The 23,492-nt window shown below is 37.2% G+C and overlaps 2 protein-coding genes across 4 annotated transcripts in view; one reads left to right on the plus strand and one right to left on the minus strand.

The window, feature by feature from the left end:
- Nucleotides 1-23,492, minus strand: part of LOC130448622 (laminin subunit alpha) — a 51,260-nt gene that overhangs the window by 15,385 nt on the left and 12,383 nt on the right. The window contains exons 8-27 of the mRNA XM_056786056.1: nucleotides 18,690-18,830; nucleotides 18,304-18,576; nucleotides 18,103-18,237; nucleotides 15,281-15,604; nucleotides 14,962-15,227; nucleotides 14,438-14,707; nucleotides 14,145-14,345; nucleotides 13,775-14,086; nucleotides 13,222-13,552; nucleotides 11,941-12,098; nucleotides 11,723-11,879; nucleotides 9,216-9,615; nucleotides 8,897-9,151; nucleotides 7,335-7,606; nucleotides 7,045-7,279; nucleotides 5,931-6,165; nucleotides 4,268-4,395; nucleotides 4,085-4,209; nucleotides 381-554; nucleotides 44-325 (exon numbers count right to left, since the gene is read on the minus strand). Of these exons, the coding sequence (XP_056642034.1) occupies nucleotides 44-325; nucleotides 381-554; nucleotides 4,085-4,209; nucleotides 4,268-4,395; nucleotides 5,931-6,165; nucleotides 7,045-7,279; nucleotides 7,335-7,606; nucleotides 8,897-9,151; nucleotides 9,216-9,615; nucleotides 11,723-11,879; nucleotides 11,941-12,098; nucleotides 13,222-13,552; nucleotides 13,775-14,086; nucleotides 14,145-14,345; nucleotides 14,438-14,707; nucleotides 14,962-15,227; nucleotides 15,281-15,604; nucleotides 18,103-18,237; nucleotides 18,304-18,576; nucleotides 18,690-18,830 (4,674 nt within the window). The remainder of the gene's footprint in view (nucleotides 1-43; nucleotides 326-380; nucleotides 555-4,084; nucleotides 4,210-4,267; nucleotides 4,396-5,930; nucleotides 6,166-7,044; nucleotides 7,280-7,334; nucleotides 7,607-8,896; nucleotides 9,152-9,215; nucleotides 9,616-11,722; nucleotides 11,880-11,940; nucleotides 12,099-13,221; nucleotides 13,553-13,774; nucleotides 14,087-14,144; nucleotides 14,346-14,437; nucleotides 14,708-14,961; nucleotides 15,228-15,280; nucleotides 15,605-18,102; nucleotides 18,238-18,303; nucleotides 18,577-18,689; nucleotides 18,831-23,492) is intronic.
- Nucleotides 6,875-23,492, plus strand: part of LOC130448624 (protein LSM14 homolog B-A) — a 44,033-nt gene continuing 27,415 nt past the window's right edge. The window contains exon 1 of one of the 3 annotated variants that reach the window (XM_056786060.1): nucleotides 6,875-6,975. The gene's annotated coding sequence lies outside the window, so the exon portion shown is untranslated. Of the gene's footprint in view, nucleotides 6,976-11,793; nucleotides 11,906-23,492 lie in introns of those variants that run through there. The other 2 variants (XM_056786059.1, XM_056786061.1) reach the window with 2 other exon arrangements.

Raw genomic sequence — 23,492 nt, forward strand, 5'->3', positions numbered from 1 at the left:
ATGAAATTAATCGAAAAGTATTACGGAATATTTGTACGCTTACATATGCATCCTTCGGAAGTGTAATTCCAAAATCCCGCGGCGCATCTATCGCAAGTCCTTCCAGTAACTCCCGGTTTACATTTACATTGTCCCGTTAGATCTTCGCATTGATTACTTTCCGATGCTTCGCCGCACTTGCACGGCTGGCAACCTCGACCGCTTTGGAAACCGTAATGTTCAAATTCGCATCTGTCGCATTTTTCGCCGATCACGTTGGATTTGCACACACATTTCCCCGTATAACTGTCGCACAGATCGGTTCCTTGATCGTCGCATATACAAGCTACGAAATGACAATTAAGACAAAAATAAAAGACACCGTAATATTCGCAACTCACGTTGACAGTCTTTTAAACCGACGGCATCTCCAAAGAAAGTCGGCGCACATTGAGCGCATTGTTCTCCGTAGGTGTTATTGAGACATTTCAAGCAGGCTCCCGTTACGGTATCGCAGGAAGATGGATCTCTCGGATTTATATTCCCGGAACATTGACAAGGTTTGCAATAATCGCCTAAAAACGATTTTTAATCATATACCAATTCGAACATAAGGATGACCTGTATCTCAAAAATTCTTCGGTTTGAGACAGTGTAATTGTGTGAAAACAGTGTGTTCAGAATGAATATCACCGACGGTTCCAAAAATTGAACTACTGAAAACGGAAGGAAAAGATTTTTGGACCTGTTGGCGAAAACGGTACACGGAGGATCCGGAGTAATGCCGAGCGGAGCCGGATTTGGTGGCGTTTATCCGGGGAGCGCTTCTGAAGTTGCTGGGACACGTGGAGAGGATACCTTCTGATCGATACCCGCGCAGAGTTACTGGAGGACGGCGACTGGGAGGAAGTCCGCGCCTTCTGCGCTTGGATGACGTCGAGGCGGACCTGATCCAGCTAGAGGTTCGACGTTGGAGGCACCATGCTCAGGACAGGAAGGATTATTGAGAAGACCACCAGTCATGGGTCAATAAAAATCTTCTACAAGCTCGAAATGTATTTCTTCGGTACAGAGACGGTTCAAAGTTAGCGCAAGAATCTAAATGGAGCATTAATGGACCAAAATGCAAGCTCTCCACCATCATATAGTTGCTGAAAGTTATTGAAAGCACGTCCAAACTAATGTGGAAATGCAAACAAACTCTAAAAGCATCCACGAAAAACGAAGTAACTCCAATGTGGCTACCAGGGTATACCAGGTAATGAGGAAGCAGACACAGTATTGCCAAAAGAGAAGCAATGACTCCCCACCTAGTACCAGAGCCGTACTGTGACCTCGTGAGATGTGAGATCTTACTGGAGGCACCCTCGAGGACTAAGACAATTAGAAAGTTTCTCAAAAAGCCCGAAGAACTTCACGAGATGACTAGAAACGAGATCAAACTGGTGGCCGATCTTCTGATGGGTCACTGGCCCGTGAAACAACATTTAAGACCATAGAGCATCTACTCTAAGAATGTCCTGCTCGTTTCACCAAGAGGTTTGAGTACCTTGAAGAAACAGCACTAAAAACTTGGGAATTGGGGCAGAAAAACCCCCAAAAACTAGTCTCCTTTGGAAGCAAAGCAAAAGACACAGATTCTTGCACAAAATATCTTCTAGGTATAAGTGTAGGAGCCAAAACAATCCACAAATAAAATAATGGCTCCATAACGCTGCCTTGTAGTACCCCAGATTTAATCGAGAGGCGCACAGTCTAGGCCTAAGACAATTAGAAAGCTTCTTAAGAAGCCTGCAGAACTTCTCGAGACGACTAGAAACGAGATCAAACTGGTGGCCGATCTTCTGATAGGTCACTGGCCCGTGAAACAACATTTAAGACCATAGAGCATCTACTCTAAGAATGTCCTGCTCGTTTCACCAAGAGGTTTGAGTACCTTGAAGAAACAGCACTAAAAACTTGGGAATTGGGGCAGAAAAACCCCCAAAAACTAGTATCCTTTGGAAGCAAAGCAAAAGACACAGATTCTTGCACAAAATATCTTCTAGGTATAAGTGTAGGAGCCAAAACAATCCACAAATAAAATAATGGCTCCATAACGCTGCCTTGTAGTACCCCAGATTTAATCGAGAGGCGCACAGTCTAGGCCTAAGACAATTAGAAAGCTTCTTAAAAAGCCCGAAGAACTTCTCGAGACGACTAGAAACGAGATCAAACTGGTGGTCGATCTTCTAATGGGTCACTGGCCCGTGAAACAACATTTAAGACCATAGAGCATCTACTCTAAGAATGTCCTGCTCGTTTCACCAAGAGGTTTGAGTACCTTGAAGAAACAGCACTAAAAACTTGGGAATTGGGGCAGAAAAACCCCCAAAAACTAGTCTCCTTTGGAAGCAAAGCAAAAGACACAGATTCTTGCACAAAATATCTTCTAGGTATAAGTGTAGGAGCCAAAACAATCCACAAATAAAATAATGGCTCCATAACGCTGCCTTGTAGTACCCCAGATTTAATCGAGAGGCGCACAGTCTAGGCCTAAGACAATTAGAAAGCTTCTTAAGAAGCCTGCAGAACTTCTCGAGACGACTAGAAACGAGATCAAACTGGTGGCCGATCTTCTGATAGGTCACTGGCCCGTGAAACAACATTTAAGACCATAGAGCATCTACTCTAAGAATGTCCTGCTCGTTTCACCAAGAGGTTTGAGTACCTTGAAGAAACAGCACTAAAAACTTGGGAATTGGGGCAGAAAAACCCCCAAAAACTAGTATCCTTTGGAAGCAAAGCAAAAGACACAGATTCTTGCACAAAATATCTTCTAGGTATAAGTGTAGGAGCCAAAACAATCCACAAATAAAATAATGGCTCCATAACGCTGCCTTGTAGTACCCCAGATTTAATCGAGAGGCGCACAGTCTAGGCCTAAGACAATTAGAAAGCTTCTTAAAAAGCCCGAAGAACTTCTCGAGACGACTAGAAACGAGATCAAACTGGTGGTCGATCTTCTAATGGGTCACTGGCCCGTGAAACAACATTTAAGACCATAGAGCATCTACTCTAAGAATGTCCTGCTCGTTTCACCAAGAGGTTTGAGTACCTTGAAGAAACAGCACTAAAAACTTGGGAATTGGGGCAGAAAAACCCCCAAAAACTAGTCTCCTTTGGAAGCAAAGCAAAAGACACAGATTCTTGCACAAAATATCTTCTAGGTATAAGTGTAGGAGCCAAAACAATCCACAAATAAAATAATGGCTCCATAACGCTGCCTTGTAGTACCCCAGATTTAATCGAGAGGCGCACAGTCTAGGCCTAAGACAATTAGAAAGCTTCTTAAGAAGCCTGCAGAACTTCTCGAGACGACTAGAAACGAGATCAAACTGGTGGCCGATCTTCTGATAGGTCACTGGCCCGTGAAACAACATTTAAGACCATAGAGCATCTACTCTAAGAATGTCCTGCTCGTTTCACCAAGAGGTTTGAGTACCTTGAAGAAACAGCACTAAAAACTTGGGAATTGGGGCAGAAAAACCCCCAAAAACTAGTATCCTTTGGAAGCAAAGCAAAAGACACAGATTCTTGCACAAAATATCTTCTAGGTATAAGTGTAGGAGCCAAAACAATCCACAAATAAAATAATGGCTCCATAACGCTGCCTTGTAGTACCCCAGATTTAATCGAGAGGCGCACAGTCTAGGCCTAAGACAATTAGAAAGCTTCTTAAAAAGCCCGAAGAACTTCTCGAGACGACTAGAAACGAGATCAAACTGGTGGTCGATCTTCTAATGGGTCACTGGCCCGTGAAACAACATTTAAGACCATAGAGCATCTACTCTAAGAATGTCCTGCTCGTTTCACCAAGAGGTTTGAGTACCTTGAAGAAACAGCACTAAAAACTTGGGAATTGGGGCAGAAAAACCCCCAAAAACTAGTCTCCTTTGGAAGCAGATCAAATAATGTTTCCAGAACGCTACCCTGCGGTACCCCAGACTTGATCGAGAATATGTCTGAAGCTTCTCCATTGTTCTGGCTCTGAACTGTCTGATTGTTAAGTAAGACTCGAATTGATTGATTAATATTGACATTATATGTCAATATTAATGATTACCTGGTTGATCCGGTCTTCCGAAATAGCCAGGTGCGCAGAAATGACATCTAGCTCCAATATAACCTTCCCGACATTGACAACTTATCTTTTCACCATCAGAACTTAGATCGCAAGCCGTTGCAAAACTAAAACAATGATAAATTCGTAGATTGGTTCAAAAACAAAATTTCTATCGTTATTTACTTGTTGCTGGTGATCGGTAGCGGGCAAGCACAAATCAAACAATCATTCGGAGTTCCAGCTAATGCGTTTCCGTGATATCCAGTTTCGCACAGTTCGCAATGATCTCCTTTAGTATTATGCATACAATTCTACAACAAAAATCAATATTAGTTAATCCATTTGTGATAAAAAAATAACATTTAATCGAGTATGGCCGAAGATCTAGCAATCGGCTTAAACGCGCCGCCAAATTTTTATTCAAAAACAGTAGTACTATGGTCCAGATCGTCGTTGACGGTAGTACGTTACATTATGGGCGCATTCCACTAACCACTCATGACAATCACGACCACGATCTTTCCCGTTCCAGTCTGCTACCTGATCTATTTACCGATTATGCAGATAAGTTTTTCCAACTTCGCATCCTGGTTTTTTAAATTTTAGGTTGGCAACCCTAACCTTAACAAAACACGAGCAAATATAATTACGCACAGATCGTTGTCACAAACGTCAATGGAAGAACGTTTTTTTGGCTTATTTCTTTCTCTATTCAATACATGGACGATTGTATATAGGCATCCTTCATAGTGTTACCAACAGTAGACTATTTATTGAATGCATAATAAAGTGACAAATGACTTATTAGTTAGTTCGGATTTAAACCAACTAGGGTGAAAAAACTGTAAACATTTATTCGACGATTAAAAGTTCCTACTAAAGTTATATGGTAAATAATTATTTGGCACTTTATTAGAACGCGAAGAAACCGGAATTTATTCCATCGAAGAGAAAAAACAATGTACAACAGTTTCGCCTTCATATAATCACCATTTTTTTATATCGTAAAATTTTTTGTGTTCCCTTACCGCCGCTATTAACTTTTCTTCTGTCATTTGTTCGTGAAAAAATTGAGAAAAGACTTGCTAGTCACCCACACGCGTGGCACAGCGAATTGTATCTGAACTACAGCGAGACGCGTCTGGGAGTTCGCGCGTGTCGTGTCAGGTCGCACTGCGTCGTCAATTTGCGTCATGTAGATTACAAAACTACGTGCTGTCCTGTGTCAGCTGGCACGTGCCCCAATTTTCTCTTATAATTTTATTCCTCATTTTGTCGTATCTCGATTTATTCTCAATTTTTTTCTAGAAATCTCATTTCTAAGTCTCTGATCCGTATGTCAATATGCGTGTGGCTACTATTTCATATAATTCTTCTTTTATATGTTTTGGTATCTCTCTTTTTAGCTATAAACTTTGTTTTCAATTACGTTGTAACAATCTTCCATCTTGCTCTAGTGTCATATCAAGTTATTTGAAGCTTTCGACTTGCTGTATATGCTCGATAAAAAAAGAAGAAGAAAAAATATGAAATACCTAACCATAATTAATAGTTTCACATTGATTTTCCTAATCTCATCGTTTTTCCCCATTCCTCTGATCAAACAACACATTCTATGGAGTATATATGCTTGTGAATTTTTTTTTCTTCGAAATTTATCAAAAATTGTAAACAATGCGTCAATTTTCTTCATGAAATGGCGGATAATGTGTTTAAAATACCGAAGGACGTAGATAGAATAAAAATTAATTATGATTCTTTAAATAAAACTATGATCAACAGTCCCCCCAGGCTTGTAAAGTGTTTAGTTTCAAAAAAAAATATTAATTTTATGTAAAATTCTTACCAGACATATACCGGTGTTGACGTCGCATTCTTCGGCGTGTCCGTGACATTCGCACGGCGCGCAATATCCTCCGTGGGGTCCTGAAAGGATCCTATAATATCCTGGTGCGCATTCTTCGCAAGATAAACCTTGATAATTGGGCGGACAATGACATTGTTCGACAGAGAAAGCGACGGGGGAATTTTCGTAGTAATCATCCGATAAGTAAGCTTCGTCAAGCAAAACGTTACTCAACCTGAAATTAATTTTGTATATTCAAAATTGAATTCGGCAATCCAAGAAAAACAGCTGATATTTACGTCAAAATGGCGACCGTGGGGTGAACAATTGATTTTCTCGTATGTGTCAGAGTTAGTTTTTCTTCGATTTTCCGGTGGTGAGAGTTGTTTTACATTGTTTTTTTATTACACTGTAGTCAAATGACTCTATAGATTTGTTTCAGTGGAACTAATACAGAAGAAACAGAGTATTTTTGCAGTTTGTGGCAACTACGCCATGTGCATCGTATTTAAAAATACACAATACAATTTCAGGATATTTTTCACCCTTTAAACGTATTCCTCAACAAACCAATATTCCTTCGACCCCATGTTTTCAATATACTTGCAGTCTAATAAATTCACAAACCACAAAAACTGACGGCAAAACCATTTGTTTACACCACGGCGGCCATTTTTAAATGGGCTTCAACTAATTTTGACAATTGGTTAGATTGTTCAATTGAGGTTGTAAATATTTAAAAAAGAAGAAATACGTCGTTGGATAAAATTTTTTAATGAAAAACAGTTAAAACAGCAAAAACAGTACTAATCGAAACGCTAAGAAATCAAATGACTAACAAAAATGTACTCAAAAGTTTAATAATAACATAATTAACCTTTTTTTTAAATAAATATAACCAGGTCTTATCAAGGTAGAGGCCAAAAAGTTGAACGATAAAAAAAGAAGAAAAATGTAAGATACCTAACCATAATTAATAGTTACACATTCGACGTTACTTAACTTATTCAAGTAGTGCTTCAGTGCGTTAAATCTCTTATTTAAAGTGAGTATTAGAAATTTTTTCAATTTTAAACAGCATCTGTTTGTTAATATGATTGAATATATACATTACCTTGTTGAAACCGTTGCTGTCCAATAAGTAGCTCTAAGATATATTCCTCTCAAGTCCCTCAATACTTCCATAAGGTGTTCCCTTCGTGCTGGTTCTCCTTCTATCTCGAAATTGCTTTCGATCAATTGTAATGAGGTTAAAAATTCTGTCTGAGCTGGGGGTTGTTCAAAGTTACTGTACGTCAAGTAAATGTCTCTTCCGAGTAGAATAATATCCGGAGCACTAACGGCAGTACCTAGAAAATGAAAAAATTCTGTATTTGAGATGAAATTTTACAAAAAACTACTCACCATTTTTGCCTATCTCGTAATAAATGGTGTAATTCAAAAAACCACCATAAGATACCAATTTTTTTCCTAGATAATCATCTGGGGCAGAGAAATAGGCAATAGATGTGTTCACATAGGAAAAATCTATGGCTACTTCATTGCTGTTCTCGTCTAAATTTTCCAAGTCTATGTTGAGAGATGTCACAATTAAATTTTCTTTGAGATCCAATGATACTACTTCCCAATCTCTCATTATATTCAAGGCTACTTTTAATAGTCTGGAACTTGTACATCTGAAAAAAATGTAGTTGCTTCTTGTTACTTCATTGAATTTTTATTGGAAAATTATATATAGATATTAATTTATACAAAGGAAAAACCCTTGATAGGATTAGTGAAAAAAATAAAAGTTTTTCGTGATGGTTTGTCTTGATTTAATCAAGATATTTTGATGAAAACCAAAATAAGTCAAAACATCAAATTTTTACAAGCTGGTTTTCTTAAAAAAGAAACTTAAAATCAAGAAAAATCATCACGGAAAACACAAAAAGGTCTAAGAAGTAAAAAAGGTTTATACAAACAATATTCAAATGCAAAATAAAGAATATATAGAATGATTCATATGAAAAAACTGTAACATATACGAGGTGTGATAAAAAAATTGGGTGAATTAATTTTTACTGCCTCAAATAGTTATGCTGCATTCATTTCAACCATTTATGTCTCAAATTCTCATGTAATAAGAGACGTTTAATCCAGTGAGATTGTATTAATAGGAGTTGTCTTGAACAGAAGTCTACAAAACGTTAAATTATGGTGACGATGTATGAACCAAGTGATTTGGGTAATTTACGAGTGGAAATAAATCAATTAAGGATAAGAAACAGTCAGGATGTACTTCGACCTCGAAAATAGATAAAAATGTGCAGAAAATGGACAACTAGTAAAGAGCTTTAGAAATTTTGATCTAATAGATCTATTCAGAATATTTTATAGATGATTTGAGTTTCAACTTTCAACATCAACATCGTTTTCTTCGATTGTGAGGCATAGATAAGTCAACAATGTGTACTAGAACATTTGTGGAACGATGTGCAATGAAATCAACCTGAAACATGGTCTTCTTCGTACTGATATGTGTCGTACAATAAGTCGATGTTAATTTACGAGTTTTTGGTCTTTAAAAGTCTTCTTAATTGTCAGATTTAGCAATAATAGACTTCCGGAAAAGAGAATGTGCTAATAGAGAAACGTTTTGAGACCATTATTGACTTTGAGAAAACCACGGCAGAGCTATCACCATAGAAGCCTCCAGAAATGCTTCCAGGCATGGATTCAACACCTTTGGAAAAGGGGGAAAAGAAGAGATGGGCGCTTAAGCATATAGCCATGGAAGGGCTCCTCGAAATCGCAGAGAAACCCATTATTTTTAAAGGATTTTGAACATTAACAAGCATATACAAGGTGATCCGTTTGAAATAATTGTTGTGGGTAATGTAATTTCACGAAAAACTTATACAGGGTGGTTCGTTTGAAATAACAAAGTGTATATCTATAATATTTAGTATATAATGTTTAAATACCTGGTGGTTTTACCGAAACAGAAACATTCCGTACATCCGTCTTCGTTGGAAGCTTCCAAATTGAAGGAACCTTCTCTGCAAAATTCACAATGAGGACCGACGACGTTTTTTTTACAAAAACATTCGGCGGTCGTATTGTCGCATATATCTGCGATGGTACCATCGACATTACATTCACAGGATTCGCAATACGGGAAGGAATGAGTGCCCGGTTTACATTTGTCGCAAGTTCGACCGAAAATATTTTCTTTACACCTGAGGAATACCAAAAAAAAAAAATAATTGAGTTGTTATTTATATTTTATTTGATAATACTTACGGGCAACTTCCGTTCACAACGTCACATTGTAGATTGTTACCGATAACTCCGAGGTAATCGCATTTGCATTCCTCGCAACCGATGCTACTGTGAAAACCGTATGTGAGAGGCTCGCATTGGTCACAGTTTTCGCCGATAACGTGGGGCGGACAAACACATTCTCCTGTAGTCGGTTCGCAATAGGCGGTCGATGGACAATTGCAAGGTTTGCAATCTGGGAATCCGTAATGACCCGTTTTACAAGCTTCGCATTTTCTACCGATGATATTTTCCTTACATTGACATTGCCCGCCGAATTTTTCGCATTCGAAACTCAAAGAACCCACGTAATCACATTGGCAGGGGAGAGCGCCCGTATTGTGACCTGCCGTTATGGAAAATACGGAATCTCTGCAGAATCCTGAAATATGCCCGGGAAAAATTTTTCAGATACATGTAATAACTTTAAAACAGAAGAAACCGCAAATAGGTACCGAATAAATTCAGTCATTTGTTATTTATTGGTTCTAATAATTTTTTATGATAAAATAAATCGGCTGCGAGATTTGTTTTTGTTAAAATTGTGTGTTTGATGACATCTCATTCGTTTTTGTTTGATCCTTTTCTTATGTAGTATTTTTTTTTCTTCCCTGGTACCAGGTACTTCTTGAACCTCAACTACAGTTTTGCTCTGAACCCATCTAAAAGGGTTTTTCTCGTAGGCAATGCATGTTAAATGTGCAGAATCAAAAGAAAGAGTAAAAAATCTGCACAAAAAATTATTTTTTCCGAGTTTTCTCCATTTAAACACCATCTTTGTCTAAGAATTATGGACTTGTGTGACCTAGTTATGTCCTGAATAATTAAATTCACAATTAATGCAGAAACTCATTTTTTTTGCAGCTTTTTTACTTTTCTAAAACAGGATTTAACCTTGTATAGGAAATCAAACCAAATCCTTCCTGTATAGGTGGACAACTGCTGTCACCAATGCCTAATAAGGGTGAGAAACGTGTCTGTAAGAATAACTGGAGCAACTCCACTGGAGATAGCTGAACGAACTCTCTACTGACTCCTTTTTTGGGGGAAACTCTCCCAGTGCAATTTATTCAATAACAATCGATACGTTTGTTGATGAATTTTTTATTGGTTAGAATTCCAACGTTAACAATTACTAACAATTATCAAACTCTTATGAAATTTGCTGGATCAGTTGTTCAAATAATCTTGTAGTTATAGGGCGTTTTATCTTCCGTGTTTATCACAATTTTAAAGTTGGAGGAACATCCAATTTCTCAACAACATACACAGCAGAAAATTTCTTAATGTGGCACTTAATTTTCCGCTTATTGTTTTTTCTGTCTGCTCATATTGCTCTGTTAACTTTGATGACATGTTAAGTGTCATGTAAACTTGACCAAATGTGAATATTGCGGAACCAATATCCGTCAATGTATTATTAATAAGATACAATCTGTTAAAAGTGCATTTTTCAACTGTATTTTGAAATTTTCGTTACCTTTCAATCTTTTTATAACATAATCTCGTCAAATTTTAATAACCCAATGATTCGTAAACTTTTATTGTACCATATTATTAAAACACCTTGTATACTTTCGATTTGAAATTTTTTATCTGCAATTTTTTATATTTTTTTCCACTTGTTTTGCAAAAAAATATTTTTTTGCAGTGTAATTTTCTTTGAATAATGTATTTGTAACAGTTTTTCATTTTTCTTTGAATATCATTCACTTTTTAATAGAAGTTTTTGTCAACAATATAATTTTAATAATAATTTCATCTGCTTTTCGTTCATTGTATAAAATTTAATTTGAATTTAACACAATATGAATAGAAAAACATTGTTGTTCTGTAATTATTAGCAACTACCACAAATTTATTTTTCAACATGCCTTTGGTTTAATATAATGCAACAAAATCGACATTATTGATGTATTTTGAAGAGACTGTAATCCATAAAAAATTTAATAACAATTTTTACCTCACAAACTTAAAATTTTTATTAAATTATTTTTAATAATGATCATCTCAATATACGGGACAGTCTGTACACATTTTTATTCTGTAATTATTAGCAACTACCACAAATTTATTTTTCATCACGACTTTCATTTAATATAATGCAACAAAATAGACATTATTGATGTATTTTGAAGAGACTGTAATCTTTAAAAAATTAAATATCAATCTTTATCTCACAAACTAAAAAAGTTTTATTAAATTAGTTTGAATAATGAACATCTTAATGTACGGGACACTCTGTATACTATACATAAACGTGAATCTGACATTTCGATTTAGTACTACACTAAATGGCCTCAGTATTACTGAGTATTACAGGTTTTACTCTTCACCAATGTTACTATTTATTCTAATAGAAAACGTTTCTTCTTCTCTTTTAAATTCCGAGCGCTTTTCTCAATTTAACCTAATTTGTTGTGAGTCATATAGTTGAAATATTATTGATGATTACTAAACATTTATATATTTAGTAATTGAAAACTCACCCTTAACGGACGTATCAATGTTGAAGTGATTATTTCCACATTGTGATATAAATTCCCCAGTTCGATCAACAGTTTCCGGTTCAAGATTTTGTTCGTTATATAGATCCGCAGGAACAACGAGCAAATAGTCCAAGTAGACCTCTTTATCGTTTTGTTGCTGGAAATTTGAAAAAAAAATGTTAGGTGAGTGTTGTATAATTATCAAAATTCATATTCACCTTCAAAGTAATCATGAAGTTTTCGGTTATGTTGAATATTTTCTTTCCGTCTAATTTATTTACGACAGCTCTGCATCCAGATTGAGAGGGGCAGTGTTCGATACTTACTTTGGCTTCGTAAAAAGCGCCATTTTGTATTATCACATCCAAATCGAACGCTGAAAGATTAATGAGAATTGTAAAGCCGTCGATTTCGATAAATGAAGGAAATTAAATATATATGTAGTGATTAAAAATTAATACGAAACCCACAATTTTGTCTAAAATTAGAAAAAAATTTCATTTATTGATAGAGTTGATATTAAAAGTAGAGAGAGCTCGTTCAAATGAGACCCGAACAGCTGATAGAGAGAGAAAAAACATCGAGTTCTATGAGTGGAAAATGTTCCGACTAAGTGAAATAGATAGTGTGTTATTCTTTTTCTCTTCCGAGTGCTTCAGTCAGTTTTGCGCATCTCTTTTTCCCACTATTGATATTTTAGGAAATTCTCAAGCATGTGCAGTATAGATAAAGTGTCCCGAAGGAGAGAGAAAATATTCTTTCCCATACCAATTGTCCATATAAAAGTATTACATGTTATATGGGTATCCTGTTTTCTCTCTACTATATTCTGATTGGATCGCCATGACGTTGAAGTTTCGAGTGGTGGAAACAAGCTTCGATTTTAATGGCGAGTAAAAAGAGATAGAGTATGGTAAACAGATGCTATTTCTATCTCGTTCACTAGTGAAATTTCACTCTATCTTCAATATTAACTCTATGATACAAACGAAGATAATGACATAGAGAAAATATTAAAGTTAGAGATAGTGATATATAAGTGAAATTTCTTTAGTGAACGAGAGAGAAAGAGCATCGGTTTACCACTGTCTATCACCCTCTACTCGCCAATAAATTCAAAATTGTTTTGCCATCTCAACTACTTGAAACTGCGACGTCATTTCGATCCAATTGGATGAGTAGAGAGCAGTTCGGGCACACTTGAATAAATTCCCATATCTCGCTCTCTCATTTTATTTTGTCTATGAATAATGGATGTAAAAATTTATATTTCAAGCCACGCAACTCATAAAAAAGAAGAAGACCTTGAAATAAGAATTTTTGCTTCAATTTTCTCCGTTTGTTTATACTCAAATGAAATAAAAATATAGTGATTAATCATAAAAAAAATTAGTGTAAATGAGAGAAATGTAGTGATTTGATAAAAATAGTGTACACAATGTGTTTATATATAAATTAAACCCATCATTAAAAGGAATTCGTATGTAATATACACTAACCTGGAGAATGGGGTTGATAGTAGTGTACGATAAAAGAATGATCACCGGGAAAAGGCACTTTTCCTCTAATATCAATAGACTTATCAGATGGATTCAACCATACGTATGAATTGTTGTACAGTTCCTTTATGGGAGGTTTGTTTTTGCCAATTTCTCCCATTATTTCTTGATCGAACGGAATTTTCTTGGTTTCCGGAGGATTGGGAAAAGTTGTCGGTATACATTCGCCGTTTTTCCTGATACACACCGGTTTCGGTGTTATAAAATCGAGAGACCAATCTTCGTAAGGTATTGCGATCACAGAATGGATACCTACGTTCGCATCAACGCCCTATAATTTCGAGCAGGACATTTATGGAATCATTTATATACAATCATCAGAATAATTAGTTATTTCAGTTTATTATGTCACTCGTGGATCAATTTAGTGCCAAAAATTTCATCTAGAGACTTATTAATGTTAAAAAAATAATTAAATAAAATTTGGTATTACAACAAGTGACAAAATTGTTTGTACTAGGTTAATAGTTCGTTCACAAAATAGACAACTTACCGTAATATTTATGGAAATATAATTTTCGTTAACGTTATAAATTGCAACTCCTCGATTTTCGTTTGTTATGACTTGTCGACACATAGTGGTATAGGGACAGGAATAAAGTATAACTCGACCTGTTTCTTTGCCTTCTTTCGATTGTTTCGTAACTTCAATTTCGTGCGTTCGAAGATCATCTAAAGGCGTTAGATAATCTATAACCAAAACATAATCTCCTGCTTTATGCACTGAAATGTTGAGTAATATTTGTGGTTGAACCGGATTCAACATGGGAACTTTGTTACTGATTTTTTTCAATTCGTACAAATGCTGAAATGAAATTTTTGGGTATAAATGAAGTTATCGATTTTTTTTTTTGGCGACTTACTGTCGTGTTTTTGAACCACTCCACTAGGGGTCGCCGATTCGGACCGACACCACCAACGCCCCAAGATTTGTCGTAGGAAGTAACGTTTGGATACGCATGGTGACGACATAAATCTTGCTCGCCTATCGTGCAGGCTTTTTCAACTTTTTGGTTCAAAATTGTTGCTAAATAGAAATCTTCCGGTAAAAGTACGAAATAATCCTAAAAAAAGATGGAAATTTATTGGTAATATTCCAAAAATGTGACAATTTTAATGAAAGATAGTTTCGAAGCTTTTTTCAATTAATACTCACCAAGAAAACAGTTTGATTTATATTTATAATAACTGTCCATCGTCCTGGGTTCATTACAAATGGTTTTGCAATATTTCCAGTATCGCCGGAAACTGTTACAAAAGCTGGTTGCGAACTATTTCTAAATTGAACCGGTATATACTGTTCAATATCGCTTGGATTTTCCGGAACTATTCTTATACCACCGATAACTGTGTAAGGATTGGGGTTAACGAATCTGAACACCATTCGGTATAAAGATGGTTTTATAATGTTGATTTCTTGTACTACCTAAAATTGTTTTTCTCATTTGTTGTATTACTCAATAAGTCGTGTGACTGATACACAGATGGCGCTGACATTGACATATCTATATGACGTTTACGAAGTACCAACTTTCGAAATACTATGCGTCAAATTTTATGACATTTCGATTAGTCGGAAAAAAGTGACAGTCATTTAAGTGAAGCTGCCCACTAAGTACCTACCACGCTAAGTAAAATTCAATTTTCAACTTTGATAAGTAGATTATTGATTCCACTAACCTCACTTTGTAGTAAATTCGTAAAAACTGCGTACCCCTTCCAAGAATAATTGGCAAATACATTCTCGTTATGTTCGTATCTAACTTTACTGTTTTCTGGTGTCCGTCCGTCTTCAACTTCGTACTGGTACTGATACAAAGTGGGAAAATAGTGAGCTTGCAGCGGTTCTTTACAAGTACGTCCTTCTACGCGCGGTTGGCATTGACATTGACCACTCAGTTTGTTACAGAAATTATTAACGGATCCGCCGACGTCGCAACCGCAATCTAACAATAATTTATTGAATATATTTTATTGAAAAAAATTTTTTTATACGTACCGGTACATCCGAATAAATTATCTTTGTTTAAACCATAAGTACCGTCGGCACATATCGAACAAGATCTTGATATTACAGACGGTTTACAAACGCACTGACCATCGTCTCCATCGCAAACTCCGATACCTCCAAGAACTCCGCTCGTGTTACATTTACAGTCCTCGCAACCGTTCGGATTGTTGAGATTCAAATTCCAAAATAGAGGTTTGCATTTATCACAAATTCTTCCTTCCACTCGTTCTTTACATTGGCAGAGTTCGCCTTCTGGCACTGAACCGCATCCGGCGAAACCTTCGACCACTCCAGCGGGATGACAGTTGCAATCTAATATCGAAATAAAAATTTTATTCTATTGCGGTTTTTTGAGTTTGGGAAATCAAAAAATCGTCCAATTTTTAATAACTTGTTTTTATGAATGAAAAAATTAGAGAAATATCTCACTTGGAGATTCCATGAGCAAAAGAGCCATGAGCCCCAAAGGAAAAAGTCGCAAGGTGTTAAATCACAAGATCTCTGTGGCCTCTTCGAGAGATAACACGATCCGGAAATTTTTCCCGTAAAAGATCGAGATGGTTTCGTTGCTTGTGTGGCACGTAGCGCCGTCTTGTTGAAAGTAAACGTTGTCCAAATCAATACCATCCAATTCCGGCCATAAAAAATCATTAATCATCTCTCGATAGCGCAATCCATTCACCGTAACTGTTGCTCCAGCCTCATTTTCGAAAAAGTAAAGTCCAATGAACCGCCAGACCATAAACCGCACCAAACAGTCACGCGTTGAGGATGGAAAGAATTTTCAACAATAACTCTCGGGTTTTCCGAGCCCCAGATTCGACAATTTTGTTTATTGACGTAACCACCAAGGTGGAAATGGGCCCAAGGACCCAATCAGCAAAGACACGAAGTTGTCTATGATCGGCCGGCTTGAGTTCTTGTGTTAACTGAACTTTATAGGCCTTAAGACCCAAGTCTTTATGCAAAATACGGTGTAATGACGTTTGTGGAATGGCTAATTCCAAAGAACGACGAGGAACGGACAAACCTGGGTTTTCTTCAACACTTTGGGCTTCACCAGCGATATTCTCAGTTGTTCTTGAGCGACGTGCACGGGTTTTTTTTTTCTTCACATCACTAACTTGTCCCAACAGCTCAAATATTTCCACCAATTTGTGTATTGCGGTCCGAGAAGGTGCTTCACGTCGACCCAAAAATGTTTTAGTTTTACGAACCGTCTCTGCCAAACTTTCACCGTTTTTATAGTGAATTTTAGTAATTTCAATGCGTTGTCGAACGCATTTTCATTAATGGCGTAGTTTCTACTTGTCAAATGTCAAAAAATGACAGCTTCAAAAGTGACATTTACCGAAATAGCGGGTTGTTCAAAATATATGAAATAGGAGGGAAAGCAGAAGAAAGGGCAAACCAATTAAAAACCAACAAATACAATTATGAAACAGGCAGGATAAAGGAAAGGATACAAAAAGTCTATTAAGCCTACGGAATAAACAAAAACCTATCAATGAGCCTGTACAAGCAAAAATTAAAAAAAAAAAGATTAAGTAATATTTTATTTTGATATTCATGATGAAGGTGATTTATCGATTAATATAATTACGCAAATTGTCAGTGTCAAATCATATTTTGATAAAGGAAGCGTTTTCGTAGTGGGATTGTGGCAAAATTAAACCCCAAAGTGTACTAATACTAACGTATTCATTATATGGGAGCGAAAGTCGCTAATTTTCATTGTTTAGATTATGTATGACATCACATTGTTATAAGTTAGATTAGATTAGATTGAATTTCATGGGTTATTTATACTTAATGAGTTTTTGATGGCGTTGAATCACTTTTATAGAATTTAAATCAGTTTTCTTATTAATCCATTGATCATTTTGGAAAAAATATGTTGTTTCTAAAAATAGACATTTCCTGTATTTTTTTTTCTCAGTTGTCAAAAATTTTGACAGATTCATAATTCATATTAAGTCCTTCATAGTTGCTAATGAACCTCTGTCAGGATACAATTTGCTATCGCTTCTGTGAGAGCGGTGAGTGACCTCTTCGACTCACCAATGTCCTTCTTGAAACAAGGAATTTCGTATACTCTGTCGGGCAATTTATTGGTTGGTGTTTTATCTTTTAGTCAAAATAGATTCAATATTAAGGATTTGACTGTGCGCTGTATTAATATTGTGTTGCTTAAAGATTCCAGAAAGTTTTGGGAGGAACCGATTTTATATAGAAATGTCGAAGTCAGTGTCAAATGTGTTATACAGAATTGCTTTCAAAACATATAAATAAAAAATTTTGTGAAATATTTCAACTTTTTTCGACGTTTTCGTTTAACTTGCCGCTAAATTCACTCCAACGCGGGTGCGCCTCCCCTTGAGGTCCTCAGCCTTTCGAAATTTCTCCTTTTTTTTTTTGAAAATTCTTTTGCTACGTCACCTAAGTTTGGTGAAATGATCGTTTAGTCTTATTTCCATTTCAGGGTTTATTACATTTGATATTATTTTATGGTTACAGGGTGTTTTAAAATTTTATTATTTTAAATTATTCCCTCTTAAATATAAGAAAATGTCAATTTCAAGGTTTTAAACTTTCCATCACATGAAAAATGAACATTTTTGTACAGAAAAAAATATATAAAAACTTCAATTGATTACTCGTAAGAAATTCATCGAGCCCCCGAACTAAAAATGAGTTTCACTTTTGTATTTCTGTAATTTTTTAAAAATTGGATAATTTTCCAAGCCAAAAAATGTCGAAACAATATTTTTATGTTTAACTTTTATTAAAAATAATTTTTTTTGAAATACCTTCGCATGCCGGGTAATTGTAATATCCCTCTTTGCACAAATCGCAATGTTGACCGTCGAAATTGGGTTTGCATTCGCATTTGCCGTTTTGATCACAGGAAATGCCGATCGAACCAGCGCCATCGCAATCGCAAGCTGAAACGATGAAAAAAAAAACATAAAAATATTTCTGATACGAAATATGTTTAGAAATGATCTTACGGTTGCAATCCGGGTAATTGAAGTACCCAGGACTACATTGATTGCAAGTTTTCCCGGCGTAATTCGATAGACAGGAACATTTTCCCGATGTGCTGCAACTCGAACCGTGAGATCCTTTTTTGCTACAATCGCACGGTTTACAATCCGGATACCCGTAGTACCCCAAAAGGCAAGTATCGCATCGAGCTCCCCCGTACCCAGGTTTACATATACAACTACCGTTGGTTTTATTACAAATTTCAGGTTCCGTACCGCTGCTGTCACAATCGCAATCTATAAATCAAAAAAAAATTAATTATCAAATCGAATTTTCACTTAATATGAATACTGGAATGGTACAGGGTTTGTTCAATAATGTTTTTTCGATGTTTAATTTTTATACTCACAGGTACAATCGTTGTCTTTATAGAAATAACCGTTTCTGCAATGCTCGCACTTGACACCATCGTATTTATTTTTACAAGTACATGCTCCAGTTTCTTGGTCGCAGGAATTCGATTCAGAACCCTGAGGATTACACTGACATTCTGAAAATGACGTTAACAAATTCAAAATGAAAAATATTGTACACCAACACTCAAAACACTTCCTCGAGCGCGTTTCGTTTACCAAATTATCATCTTCAGAGACTAAACCTTGTTTCGGTTTGTTTTTTTTTTCTACAAAAGTTACTTTTGACAACCACAAGATGTCACGGTTAATTACAAATGGTTGTCCTGCATACAGCCATTTATTCTGATAAATAATAATCATTTTACAAGTAATAATTGCAATTATGGTTTAATTGCATGAGTACAAGGTGTCTCAAAAAAAAGTTCACATTTGAAAAAACACTTACACTTACACTTACTATAATTTATTTAAATTCATCGGTTACAAACATCCACCCCATTCGCCAAACTTTAGACTCTTCTATCATAATAGGATAGGACCGGCTCCACGGTCCATGTCATGAACGAGTTCGTAACAATATATTACTTGAAAATAATATCGTCCAAATGTAAACAGTCGCGCTCACGGTATTCGTTTAATCGAGCACTAAAACTGTCTTTGCGGCATATGAAACGTGCCTTGGTGAAACGGAGAACTAAGTTAAGAAAGGGATTCAACAACGCAAAGAATACTGGTAATTGAGCGAACTATAAAACAGCCTTAGCAAACTATGGTGAGGAACTGAGGAAAGAAGGACTTGGATGAATTATCCCCAGCACAACGTGGTGGACTACTTCAGAAACCAAACGGAGAACGCAGCAACAATGAGCAGGAACCTTTCAAGGACTCACTTTCCCGGTTCCTAAAAATGCTGGGAACCAAAGAACGTACCGGATAAAAGGACCAATGGTCCTAACAAGAGGAGTTGGATTCTGAAACGAAAAAACTTTTCGATAAACATTATCAAATGGACGATTGAGACCTTCGATCCTTACAAATCACCTGGCAAACAGCATGCTACAGAAGTAATGAAGAAACATCTCCGGGAGCATTTTGAAGGTTCCTCCTCTCCTTTTTTCCTTTTTCTTAAAAACTATGGAAAAAGCCTTAGAACGATACTTCAGAAGTACGGATCTCGCAAAAAGTCACTTAACACCAAATACATTTGCTTATCAAAAAACCATAAGCGCTACAAGTTGGAATTTCCGGAACCGTTGCTATAAGTTATCCTTCAGTCTCTGAAGACGATAACTTTGTTATCGAAACACACACCAGACAGTGTAATTTTGAGTGTTGGTGTAATGGTGGTATAAACAGTCTTCAGTCTCGTCGAAACGCGCTTCAGACAGTGTAATTTTGAGTGTTGGTATAATGGTAGTATAAACAGACTCAGTCTCGTCGAATCGCGCGTCAAACAGTGTAATTTTGAGTGTTGGTGTAATGGTGGTATAAACAGTCTTCAGTCTCGTCGAAACGCGCTTCAGACAGTGTAATTTTGAGTGTTGGTATAATGGTAGTATAAACAGACTCAGTCTCGTCGAATCGCGCGTCAAACAGTGTAATTTTGAGTGTTGGTGTAATGGTGGTATAAACAGTCTTCAGTCTCCTCGAATCGCGCGTCAGACAGTGTAATTTTGAGTGTTGGTGTAATGGTTTTATAAACAGTCTTCAGTCTCGTCGAATCGCGCGTCAAACAGTGTAATTTTGAGTGTTGGTGTAATGGTGGTATAAACAGTCTTCAGTCTCGTCGAATCGCGCGTCAGACAGTGTAATTTTGAGTGTTGGTGTAATGGTGGTATAAACAGTCTTCAGTCTCGTCGAATCGCGCGTCAGACAGTGTAATTTTGAGTGTTGGTATAATGGTAGTATAAACAGTCTCAGTCTCGTCGAATCGCGCGTCAGACAGTGTAATTTTGAGTGTTGGTGTAATGGTGGTATAAACAGTCTTCAGTCTCGTCGAATCGCGCGTCAGACAGTGTAATTTTGAGTGTTGGTATAATGGTTTTATAAACAGTCTTCAGTCTCGTCGAATCGCGCGTCAGACAGTGTAATTTTGAGTGTTGGTATAATGGTAGTATAAACAGTCTCAGTCTCGTCGAATCGCGCGTCAGACAGTGTAATTTTGAGTGTTGGTGTAATGGTGGTATAAACAGTCTTCAGTCTCGTCGAATCGCGCGTCAGACAGTGTAATTTTGAGTGTTGGTATAATGGTTTTATAAACAGTCTTCAGTCTCGTCGAATCGCGCGTCAAACAGTGTAATTTTGAGTGTTGGTGTAATGGTGGTATAAACAGTCTTCAGTCTCGTCGAATCGCGCGTCAAACAGTGTAATTTTGAGTGTTGGTGTAATGGTGGTATAAACAGTCTTCAGTCTCGTCGAAACGCGCTTCAGACAGTGTAATTTTGAGTGTTGGTGTAATGGTGGTATAAACAGTCTCGTCGAATCGCGCGTCAGACAGTGTAATTTTGAGTGTTGGTATAATGGTAGTATAAACAGACTCAGTCTCGTCGAATCGCGCGTCAAACAGTGTAATTTTGAGTGTTGGTGTAATGGTGGTATAAACAGTCTTCAGTCTCCTCGAATCGCGCGTCAGACAGTGTAATTTTGAGTGTTGGTGTAATGGTTTTATAAACAGTCTTCAGTCTCGTCGAATCGCGCGTCAGACAGTGTAATTTTGAGTGTTGGTATAATGGTAGTATAAACAGTCTCAGTCTCGTCGAATCGCGCGTCAGACAGTGTAATTTTGAGTGTTGGTGTAATGGTGGTATAAACAGTCTTCAGTCTCGTCGAATCGCGCGTCAGACAGTGTAATTTTGAGTGTTGGTATAATGGTTTTATAAACAGTCTTCAGTCTCGTCGAATCGCGCGTCAAACAGTGTAATTTTGAGTGTTGGTGTAATGGTGGTATAAACAGTCTTCAGTCTCGTCGAATCGCGCGTCAAACAGTGTAATTTTGAGTGTTGGTGTAATGGTGGTATAAACAGTCTTCAGTCTCGTCGAAACGCGCTTCAGACAGTGTAATTTTGAGTGTTGGTGTAATGGTGGTATAAACAGTCTCGTCGAATCGCGCGTCAGACAGTGTAATTTTGAGTGTTGGTATAATGGTAGTATAAACAGACTCAGTCTCGTCGAATCGCGCGTCAAACAGTGTAATTTTGAGTGTTGGTGTAATGGTGGTATAAACAGTCTTCAGTCTCCTCGAATCGCGCGTCAGACAGTGTAATTTTGAGTGTTGGTGTAATGGTTTTATAAACAGTCTTCAGTCTCGTCGAATCGCGCGTCAAACAGTGTAATTTTGAGTGTTGGTGTAATGGTGGTATAAACAGTCTTCAGTCTCGTCGAATCGCGCGTCAGACAGTGTAATTTTGAGTGTTGGTGTAATGGTGGTATAAACAGTCTTCAGTCTCGTCGAATCGCGCGTCAGACAGTGTAATTTTGAGTGTTGGTATAATGGTAGTATAAACAGTCTCAGTCTCGTCGAATCGCGCGTCAGACAGTGTAATTTTGAGTGTTGGTGTAATGGTGGTATAAACAGTCTTCAGTCTCGTCGAATCGCGCGTCAGACAGTGTAATTTTGAGTGTTGGTATAATGGTTTTATAAACAGTCTTCAGTCTCGTCGAATCGCGCGTCAAACAGTGTAATTTTGAGTGTTGGTGTAATAGTGGTATAAACAGTCTTCAGTCTCGTCGAATCGCGCGTCAAACAGTGTAATTTTGAGTGTTGGTGTAATGGTGGTATAAACAGTATTCAGTCTCGTCGAAACGCGCGTCAGACAGTGTATTTTGAGTGTTGGTGTAATGGTGGTATAAACAGTCTTCAGTCTCGTCGAAACGCGCGTCAGACAGTGTATTTTGAGTGTTGGTGTAATGGTGGTATAAAGTCTTCGGTCTCGTCGAAACGCGCGTCATACAGTGTATTTTGAGTGTTGGTGTAATGGTGGTATAAACAGTCTTCAGTCTCGTCGAATCGCGCGTCAGACAGTGTAATTTTGAGTGTTGGTATAATGGTAGTATAAACAGTCTCAGTCTCGTCGAATCGCGCGTCAGACAGTGTAATTTTGAGTGTTGGTGTAATGGTGGTATAAACAGTATTCAGTCTCGTCGAAACGCGCGTCAGACATTGTATTTTGAGTGTTGGTGTAATGGTGGTATAAACAGTCTTCAGTCTCGTCGAAACGCGCGTCAGACAGTGTATTTTGAGTGTTGGTGTAATGGTGGTATAAAGTCTTCGGTCTCGTCGAAACGCGCGTCAGACAGTGTATTTTGAGTGTTGATGTAATGGTGGTATAAACAGTCTTCAGTCTCGTCGAAACGCGCGTCAGACAGTGTATTTTGAGTGTTGGTGTAATGGTGGTATAAAGTCTTCGGTCTCGTCGAAACGCGCGTCAAACAGTGTAATTTTGAGTGTTGGTGTAATGGTGGTATAAACAGTCTTCAGTCTCGTCGAAACGCGCGTCGGACGGTGTATTTTGAGTGTTGGTGTAATGGTGGTATAAACAGTCTTCAGTCTCGACGAAACGCGCTTCAGACAGTGTAATTTTGAGTGTTGATGTAATGGTGGTATAAACAGTCTTCGGTCTCGTCGAAACGCGCGTCAGACAGTGTATTTTGAGTGTTGGTGTAATGGTGGTATAAACAGTCTTCGGTCTCGTCGAAACGCGCGTCAGACAGTGTATTTTGAGTGTTGGTGTAATGGTGGTATAAACAGTCTTCAGTCTCGTCGAAACGCGCGTCAGACAGTGTATTTTGAGTGTTGG

The sequence above is a fragment of the Diorhabda sublineata genome, chromosome 9 (genome assembly GCF_026230105.1).
Source record: "Diorhabda sublineata isolate icDioSubl1.1 chromosome 9, icDioSubl1.1, whole genome shotgun sequence".
NCBI classification, from domain to species: Eukaryota; Metazoa; Arthropoda; class Insecta; order Coleoptera; family Chrysomelidae; genus Diorhabda; species Diorhabda sublineata.